This window comes from Physeter macrocephalus, chromosome 7 (assembly GCF_002837175.3).
Source record: "Physeter macrocephalus isolate SW-GA chromosome 7, ASM283717v5, whole genome shotgun sequence".
NCBI classification, from domain to species: domain Eukaryota; kingdom Metazoa; phylum Chordata; class Mammalia; order Artiodactyla; family Physeteridae; genus Physeter; species Physeter macrocephalus.
In genome coordinates, this window is record NC_041220.1 from 66,887,030 (window position 1) to 66,897,574 (window position 10,545).

Below are 10,545 nucleotides of genomic sequence, written 5' to 3' on the forward strand. Positions count from 1 at the left end.
ATAGATGCAAAAATCCTCAACAAAATACTAGCAAACAGAATCCAACAGCACATTAAAAGGATCATACACCATGATCAAGTGGGATTTATCCCAGGGATGCAAGGATTCTTCAATATACGCAAATTGATCAATGTGGTATACCATATTAACAAACTGAAGAATAAATCCGTATGATCATCTCAATAGATGCAGAAAATGTTTTTGACAAAATTCAACACTCATTTATGACAAAAACTCTCCAGAAAGTGGGCACAGAGGGAACCTACCTCAACATAATAAAGGCCATATACGACAACGCACAGCAAACATCATTCTCAATGGTGAAAAACTGAAAGCATTTCCTCTAAGATCAGGAGCAAGACAAGGATGTCCGCTCTTGCCACTCTTATTCAACATAGTTTTGGAAGTCCTAGCCACAGCAGTCAGAGAAGAAAAAGATATAAAAGGAATCCAAATTGGAAAAGAAGAAGTAAAACTGTCACTGTTTGCAGATGACACGATATGATACATAGAAAATCCTAAAGATACCACCAGAAAACTACTAGAGCTAATCAATGAATTTGGTAAAGTTGTAGGATAAAAAATTAACGCGGGGCTTCCCTGGTGGCGCAGTGGTTGCGCGTCCGCCTGCCGATGCAGGGGAGCCAGGGTTCGCGCCCCGGTCTGGGAGGATCCCACATGCCGCGGAGCGGCTGGGCCCGTGAGCCATGGCCGCTGAGCCTGCGCGTCCGGAGCCTGTGCTCCACAACGGGAGAGGCCACAACAGAGGGAGGCCCACATACCCCAAAAAAAAAAAAAAAAAAAAAATTAATGCACAGAAATATCTTGCATTCCTATACACTAACAACAAAAGATCAGAAAGAGAAATTAAGGAGACAATCCCATTCCCCATGGCAACAAAAAGAATAAAATATCTAGGGATAAACCTACCTAAGGAGGTGAAAGACCTGCATTCAGAAAACTATAAGACACTGATGAAAGAAATCAAAGATGGCACAAACAGGTGGAGAGATATACCATGTTCTTGTATTGGAAGAATCAATACTGTGAAAATGACTGTACTACCCAAAGCCATCTACAGATTCAATGCCATCCCTATCAAATGACCAATGGCAGTTTTTACAGAACTAGAACAAAAAAATCTTAAAATTTGTACAGAGACACAAAAGACCCCGAATAGCCAAAGACGTCTTGAGGGGAAAAAAACGGAGCAGGAGGATTCAGACTCCCTGACTTCAGACTATACTACAAAGCTACAGTCATCAAGACAATACGGTACTGGCACAAAAACAGAAATATAGATCAGTGGAACAGGATAGAAAGTCCAGAGATAAACCCACGCACCTGTGGTGACACTATAAAACTCTTAGAGGAAAATGTAGGAAGAACACTCTTTGACATAAATCACAGCAAGATCTTTTTTGACGCACCTCTTAAAGTAATGGAAATAAAAACAAAAATAAACAAATTGGATCTAATGAAACATTAAAGCTTTTGCACAGCAAAGGAAACTATAAACAAGACGAAAAGACAACCCTCAGAATGGGAGAAAATATTTGCAAGCGAAGCAACTGACAAGGGATTAATCTCCAAAATATATAAACAGCTCATGCAGCCCAATATTAAATAAACAAACAACCCAATCAAAAAATGGGCAGAAGACCTAAACAGACATTTCTCCAAAGAAGACATACAGGTGGCCAAGAGGCACATGAAAAGCTGCTCGACATCACTAATTAGTAGAGAAATGCAAATCAAAACTACAATGAGGTATCACCTCACACCAGTTAGTGATGGTCAGAAAGCAGGGAGACTGCGGCAACTGCCGTCTGTCTCATTTGCACCACAGTTGACTAAATAAGAAAGGTACTTAATACAACTGGTTTGGCCACATTGACAAGGAGCATGATGCACCCAGTAACTTCAAGCTGCCTTACGAGCATGGAGGAAAAACTTCCTTAGCCTAGCTCAGGATTCCAGGGAGTGATTTTCAACCCCCTGAGAAAACCATAATTCAAAAAGAGTCATGTACCACAATGTTCATTGCAGCTCTATTTACAATAGCCAGAACGTGGAAGCAACCTAAGTGTCCATCAACAGATGAATGGATAAAGAAGATGTGGCACATATATACAATGGAATATTACTCAGCCATAAAAAGAAACAAAATTGAGTTATTTATAGTGAGGTGGATGGACTCAGAGTCGGTCATACAGAGAGAAGTAAGTCAGAAAGAGAAAAACAAATATGGTATATTAACACATATATGTGGAATCTAGAAAAATGTTACAGATGAACCAGTTTGCAAAGCAGAAATAGAGACAGAGATGTAGAGAACAAACGTATGGACACCAAGCGGGGAAAGGTGGCAGGGGGTGGGATGAATTGAAAAATTGGGATTGACATATATACACTAGCATGTATAAAATAGATAACTAATAAGAACCTGGTGTATAAGATTTCCTCCAAACTGAAAAAAAAAAAGTCATTCTGAGCATTTAAAAGAAGACTCAAAATCTTATAATAAAATAGAGAAAAAAGGTCATTATTTATGTTAGAGAAAGAAACAGATAATATTTACCTATAATATCTATGTATATTTACTAAGGGGGGTGTGTGTATGTGGTATACAGTAAATATTCTATTTAAATAAGACTCAATAAATAAACAAATAAGGAAGACCCACTTAAGCACACACCCACCACACAGCATCAATTAGAGTGTACATATAAGAACACCATGTGAACCTTTATTAATTCCAATTATAGAACTTTTAAGTCACTGGAGTAGGAAATCAATTAATCTCATCAGTTATATCAGGTTATTCTTACCTTTAACAGAATCAGGTGAATGAACAGGCTTGGTGGATCTATACTGTGGTGTGGATCCTATAGAATCTTCAACCGAACTAGTTAGGACTGAGTGAATTGGAGACTTCTTAGGAGAAGAATGGAATGAACGAGAAGCTGAATTTTTCACAGATGGACTTCCTAAAATTTTACAAGAACAAAAGTAAAAAGACAGAATTACTTAAAAATAGTATGCTGCACCTCTCAAAAACTCAAACTCTCATGAGAATATGTTCCCAATCATGGGGCTGGGGTGTGTTCTGGTAAAACCCCAAGGCTTTGGGTTGGAACAGAAAAGGGCTACATCTTAGGAATAAGGAACTGGACCTGCCCTTGGGGATCCTGAGGTCTATCTTGAAATCATCTTAATTCCTGATTGGATTAAATTGATCTGGGATTGCTGGTATCCTTGGTTGTGTACCAGAAGCAAGCATGAATGCTCTCTGGAGGAAGGTGATCATATTCTAAGTCTGAAACCATCTGTACAATTTTTCACATATGTCTGTCATACAATAAAAATAACCAGGCATATGAGGAGAAAAAATAACATGGCAGAAAACCAAGAGAAAAAAAATACAGGTAATAGATATAGACCCACAAGGTCTTGATAATGGAGGCGCAGACTACCACAGATTCAACAGCATTACTCCAAACCCCAAACAAGTTCTTCTTATATAAAGAAAATCATACCTAGGTATATCAATAAAAACTGCAAAAAACAAAAAAATAAACAAAAAACCCACAAAAAACCCAAAGACAAAAACAATCTTAAAGCTGCCAGAAGGGCAAAAATGGCAGATTACATTTAAATGAGCAACAATTAAATTTAGAGCTGACTTCTTAGTAGAGACACTGGAAGCCAGAAAACAGCGGAATATTTTCAAAGTGAAGGAAAAATGTTAACCTAGATTCTATACTCAGCAAAAATATTCCTCAAAAATGGGGATAAAATAAAGACAAGCTCAGGAAAACAGAAACTGGGAGAATACATTAAAGGGAACATTAATGGCATAAGTAAAATGATAGCAGATAGACAGTAAAGTGTGAATATGTGGGTGTATCTAAATGAATATTAACTGTACAACACAATGCAAATGATCCATTATGGTATTTACCTTTACCTTTATATGTGACAACAACTGTATGACAGTTGGAAAGAAAGTGAATGGAGTTAACATGTTCTAAGGTACTCAAAAATTATGAGAAAAGGTAAAGGCACTCACATATTAACCTAATAAAACAAGGATATATGTTGTATTCTCTTGGGTAAACATTGTAACAACAGTATAAACATATAAGTGAAGTAAAACCTGAAGGAATTAATTGTTCAATTTCAAATAAATGCTCTTTTCTTCAAAATATTAGTTCTTAAAGATTTCTCACAAGTTAAAGGTTTAAAAATTAAGAATTTGCAATTATTTTATTTAAGAATATTATGTTTTTATTTTAGATATACATACTCTTCTACAAAAGACAAGAAAATCTGGAAACTTACCTTCTTCTATCTATTTCACCTCACACCTCGATTTTCCCTATTTACATTATTACTGTCCAGATTTAGAGCCACAGTTTGTTGAATAACCATCATTTTCACAGTATCATTCTTTCCCATTTATTTTGTTCTCTTCCATAAGAAGGCTGATAATGTGTCTGCTGATTTGCCTTTGCCTTCCAAATCTAACATATTCTGTATAATTATCTTTCATGTTTCTTAGTTTTAAAAATTCCTTTTCCGTAATTTTCTCTTGGGGTCCATCATGCCCCTGACTATGATTTCAGTCATGCATATCCTAATTTTTATTTTTCTAAGGCTTTCCTCTGTAATGTTATTATTTTTTCTTTTCCATATCTAGCCCGAGTTGTGCCATTTTGTTTTTCAACAGATTCTGTTATCTTTCAGTCTCTTCCTTGATCTCCTTGTTTTATAGAGAACATTTTGTCTTTGGAAAGTATATGGAGAACCATCTGTCTCATTTCTTTTTCTTTTCTTCTCATCCATTCAGTAATTATTTATTGAGGACCTGCTATGTGCCAGGAAAGTTCTAGGTACTGGATATATCAGGGAACCAAACAACTAAAGACACAGGCCCTTGTACAGCTTTTGTCTAGCAGGAGGTGACACACAATCAACAACATAAATTAGTAAGTTACATAGTATAACAAAATGCTAAGTGTAATTTTAGAAAAGAAAAAGATAAGGGGGACTGGGACTGTGAGAGGGTTATAATTTTTACATAAGTTGCTGAGAGTACGTCTCACTGGGAAAGTGACATCTGAGCAAAGGCTTTAAAGGTGGTGAGGGGACTAGCAGTGTGGAGGGAACCATTGAAAGGGGAGCCACTGCAGGGTTTTAAGCAGGCCCCATTTCTGTGCTTTCATTAAAAACTCACCTGCAGATGGGAATGCGAAGCAACTAGGTGGATCTTCCAACTCTCCTGTGTGTAATGTGACTGGCTCTCTGGAAGCATAAGAATGGTCATGCAAACATTCCATTTCAAAACTCACTGTTAAGATTTATCGACAGAAACAAGCTAATGAAGGCAAAAGTGATGGCTTAAAATATAAGCCCAAGATGGCAGCCATAACCCAAAACTGCAGAAGTCCTAAAATACCCTACGAGGGAGATCCAAAGTTGCATCATCTCTACATATTCAGTGCCCATGAACATTTCGCAGAATGAAAAAGTAATAATATATAATCTTGGTTAGAAAATTCATTTTTGTGTAATAATAGCTATAAAACCCAGTGTTTCTCTCATGGATTCTAAGAGATGCAATCTTAATGACTCATTTAAAAATTAAAAAACCAAAGGAAGAAAAAACCTCTCTTAGCAATAAGTATCGCTTTAGAAAACTATCAGACCTATTTAAATCAGTAAGTTGAACTAAACTACTTAGTTTTCTGTAGGATGGGTACCAGTTTGATAATATTATGACAGCAGCTCTGAAGGTGGTGCCCTTGCAAAGGGGGTTTATGAGGTCCACACTATTTTTATTATAATACTAAGGTATTATTTTCTTTTTAACCCCCAGTCTCAAACAAGTGTATAGTGGAGGTTCCCAGAGGCTCCATGATATCTGATATCACAGCAGATAAATGCAGAGGCAGATATGAGAATACAGCTATCTTTTATTAAGCCATGCATTAAATTGATGATTTAATGATTTTTAATGATTAAATCTTAATGATTTTTTTTGAAAAAGTTATTTTTCATAATAAAATATGTTATTATGGTAATATGTAATGTTCTTTGTTACTTTTAAGTGAATAAATATCAAAATGTTTTAATTTTTTAATGCTTAAGATTAGATTTTATTTTCCAATACTAAAAATGGAAATGACCTATATAAACAAAAGCTCTTTGGAATCCTCAGTGATATTTGTGAGTGCAAAGGGGTCCTGAGACCAAAAAGTTTGAGAATTTTAGGAGAAAAGCCTTGGAAAGGAAGGTCATGGCTATATTTGTGGCTGGTTTTAATTATCAGGGCAAGCAGTTTGTTCTTGCTGCAGTAGGCAATGGGGAGCCTTTGAAGGTTTGGGGGCTGGGAACATAGTCTGAGGTGTGCTTCAGGCGATCAATCTGAAATTGATGCACAGAAGTGACTAGAACTTGCAAGAGATTGGAGATTTAAAACATCCACACTAAAACACTGTAGAGCCCACCACAATGGTACATGCGAATGGTAAAATGGCCTAAAAAGCAGTGTGGTAGGATGAACAATGGCTGCCAAATATATCTGTGTCCGAATGCCAAGAACCTATGAATGTTAACTTACATGGCACAAGAGACTTTGCAGATGTGATTACGTCAAGGATCTTGAGATGGGGAGATTATCCTGGATTATGTGGAGATATACCTACATTATCTAAATGCCATCACAAGTCTCTGTACAAAGAGGAAGGCAGGGGGAGATTTCACACAGAAGAGAGAAGGTGATGTGACAATCTCTGCAGAAAGACTGGAGGATGCTATGTCACAGGGTGTGAAGATGGAGGAAGGAGCCACAAGGCAAAGAGTGCAAAGAATGAGGCTCTAGAGGCCCAGAAGCTCTAAAAGAGAAAGGTGAGGAAATGGATTAATCCCACGGGCTTCTGCAAGGAGTGCAGCCTTGGCATCATCTTGATTGTTCAGGTACTCAGAGGCAGAACACAGGAACAGTTACAAGCCTGAGCTCAGGAACCAGCTAGACCTGGGTTCAAATCTGGATCCTCTATTTACAAGCTATATAACCTTGGCAAATTGCTTGGCAAGCTGAGTCTTCATTTCTAACCTATATACAGGGATAATAATGCCTATATCATAGATTCGATTAGACAGACTAAATGAGATGAGTCTAAAACACCCATATAATAGTAAAAATAAAAATATGCAGTAGATAGCTGCAGATATTATTAACAGGAACGATGTAATGTTACACACTCAGGTGAGAAGAAAATCAAAACTTGTTTCTTTTAGGCTAAGAGAAAGTTGTATTTAGAAAGATTCAAGTTCACTGAATATTGATCAAACAGCAGGGACAGTAAGAAAAGTATCTGTCTTAATTTATTCACTAAACAAATATTTCCTGAACAGCTACTATATGACAGGCAATATGCTTGCTGCTGAAGATACAGTAATGAATAACCCTTTCTTTGCCTAAATTGAATTTAAACACTAGAATTCATTTTCATATTCTTATGACATAAAGAGGGCTCTGAAATCTCTATTTTTTATAAGTGGTAAAAATAGAAAAGATAAAAGCTTTTTTCCAGGCAGTCAGTCAATAAATAGACCCTATGACTATAAGCAACTCGAGGACAGAGCCCATATCTGTCTTCCTCACTGTTACATCCTAAGGGCCTAGCACAGAGTGTGGCACATCATGGGCAGTTAACGATCTTCTGAATTAACGAATGAACAGTAGTAAAGGGGACATTTTGAAAGTCAGGGGCTGGAGAGATAGTTTCTTACCTGCTAAGAGTTTCACTTGATTTGCTGCCTTCAGTGGATTCCCTTAATGAGCTGTTGCTTCTGTTGGCAGAGGGTGGGAGAAGTTAAAGACTATGTGATGTAATTTTAACTTAGTGATCAAACAAAATTGTTCCTCTGGATGCTGCTTTTAGACAAATGCAGATTCAAAAGAGTGAGACTGGGGCGCTGGCTCTTCCCAGTGGAGAGAACAGTATGGAGCAAAGCTTGAAGACAGAAGGAAATGAACCCCTTTTGGGAATCAGGAGTAGTCTGTTTTGGTTAGAGCACAATACAGGAGGAAAGCAGGGTGGTGACGAGTCAGGGAGATTCTTCAGTGTCAGCCTGAGAACCATGTACTGAATGCAGCACAGTGTGGAACTACTGAAGATCTGCAGGCAATGGCTTCTGTGTCTGACATGAGTAACAAATTAATATTAGCTTTTTTTCCTTTTTGGCAAAAGTCAGTTCTCAGAAGTTGTCTTTGTTTAGGGGTTATGGACTTCATTTCTTTATGCTCTTTTTATGATTTCATTTAAACATTCAGCTATTCAATTATTAATAAAAATAGAACTGTTTTCAGTAAGGTTCTTATAATCCTATATTGAGGTTGTTGTAACTTCCTTTCAGACTACCTTTCTCTCAAAAGTTATGTAAGCTATTGTAAATACATGTAAATGTAGAAAAAGTATTCCAATTTTGGAATGGCATACCATATAAATATCTTCGTCTGATTAAACAGCAGTAAAATTTAAAATAAGCAAAAAAAAAAAAATGCTGGGGCTTCCCTCATGGCACAGTGGTTAAGAATCCGCCTGCCAATGCAGGGGACACGGGTTTGAGCCCTGGTCCGGGAAGATCCCACATGCCACGGAGCAACTAAGCCCGTGCGCCACAACTACTGAGCCTGTGCTCTAGAGCCCGCAAGCCACAACTACTGAGCCCATGCGCCACAACTACCAAAGCCCGGGCACCTAGAGCCCATGCTCCAAAACAAAGAGAAGCCACCGCAATGAGAAGCCCGCGCACCGCAATGAAGAGCAGCCCCCGCTCACCGCAACTAGAGAAAGCCTGTGTGCAGCAACAAAGACCCAACGCAGCCAAAAACAAAATAAGTAAATTTTTTAAAATGCCTATTGTCTCTTTGGTGGGGCTAATGACAGACTCTAGGAGGGCTCATGCCAAGGAGTACTTCCCAGAACTTCTGCTGCCAGTGTCCTTGTCCCCACCGTGAGCCACAGCCACCCCCGCCTCTGCAGGAGACCCTCCAACTCTAGCAGTTGAACACACATGTCAACTGAAGAAAACTCACAACCTAAAAGTTGCGAGTTAAGCTGTACTCCGGGATCTTACTGAGGACTCTAGCACAGGCAGCAGCAGTTCAGATATCCCTGAGGAGCTTCTCTGAAGAGGAGGTGAAAGAGCAGCTGTGGGTTATAACTGGGAGGAGGCATCTCTGCATTTTTCACTGTTGCTTGCCGTGTGGAGGAGAGGCTTTTGGTGCTCCAGCCAGGCGTCAGGGCTGTGCCACTAAGGTGGGAGAGCCAAGTTCAGGACACTGGTCCACAAAAGACCTCCCAGCTCCACGTGATATCAAATGGCAAAAATCTCCCAGAGATCTCTATCTCAACACCAAGACCCACCTCCACTCAACGACCAGCAAGCTACAATGCTGGAAACCCTATGCCAAACAACTAGCAAGACAGGAACACAACCCCATCCATTAGCACAGAGGCTGCCTAAAATCATAATAATCACAGACACCCCAAAACATACCACCAGACATGGACCTGCCCACCAGAAAGACAAGATCCAGCCTAATCCACCAGAACACAGGCACTAGTCCCCTCCACCAGGAAGCCTACACAACCCACTGAACCAACCTTAGCTACTGGGGACAGACACCAAAAACAACGGAAACTAAGAACCTGCAGCCTGCGAAAAGGAGAAACAGTGATGAACACCACAATAAATGAAATAAAAAATTCTCTAGAAGGGATCAATAGCAGAATAACTGAGGCAGAAGAATGGATAAGTAACCTGGAAGATAAAATAGTCGAAATAACCACTGCAGAGGGGAAAAGAGAAAAAAGAATGAAAAGAATTGAGGACAGTCTCAGAGACCTCTGGGACAACATTAAATGCACCAACATTCGAATTACAGGGGTCTCAGAAAAAGAAGAGAAAAAGAAAGGGACTGAGAAAATATTTGAAGAGATTATAGTTGAAAACGTCCCTAATGTGGGAAAGGAAACAGCCACCCAAGTCCAGGAAGCACAGAGAGTCCCATACAGGATAAATCCAAGGAGAAACATGCCAAGACACATATTAATCAAACTATCAAAAATTAACACAAAGACAAATATTAAAAGCAGCAAGGGAAAAACAACAAATAACACATAAGGGAATCCCCATAAGGTTAACAGCTGATCTTTGAGCAGAAACTCTGCAAGCCAGAAGGGAGTGGCAGGACATATTTAAAGTGATGAAGGAGAAAAACCTACAACCAAGATTACTCTACCCAGCGAGGATCTCATTCAGATTTGATGGAGAAACTAAAAGCTTAACAGATAAGCAAAAGCTAAGAGAATTCAGCACCACCAAACTAGCTTTACAACAAATGCTAAAGGAACTTCTCTAGGCAGGAAACACAAGAGAAGGAAAAGACCTACAATAATAAACCCAAAACAATTAAGAAAATGGTAATAGGAACATACATATCAATAATTACCTTAAATGTAAATGGAT

General features: G+C 38.6%; 1 protein-coding gene across 11 annotated transcripts in view; it reads right to left on the minus strand.

The window, feature by feature from the left end:
* The window catches only part of CCDC158 (coiled-coil domain containing 158), a 109,796-nt gene that overhangs the window by 7,498 nt on the left and 91,753 nt on the right, over positions 1–10,545 (minus strand). For 8 of the 11 annotated variants that reach the window (XM_028491940.2, XM_055086033.1, XM_028491944.2 and 5 more), the window contains 3 exons: positions 7,801–7,860; positions 5,240–5,307; positions 2,832–2,990 (listed from right to left, as the gene is read on the minus strand). In XM_028491940.2, the coding sequence (XP_028347741.1) occupies positions 2,832–2,990; positions 5,240–5,307; positions 7,801–7,860 (287 nt within the window). Of the gene's footprint in view, positions 1–2,831; positions 2,991–5,239; positions 5,308–7,800; positions 7,861–10,545 lie in introns of those variants that run through there. The other 3 variants (XM_028491935.2, XM_028491942.2, XM_028491943.1) reach the window with 3 other exon arrangements.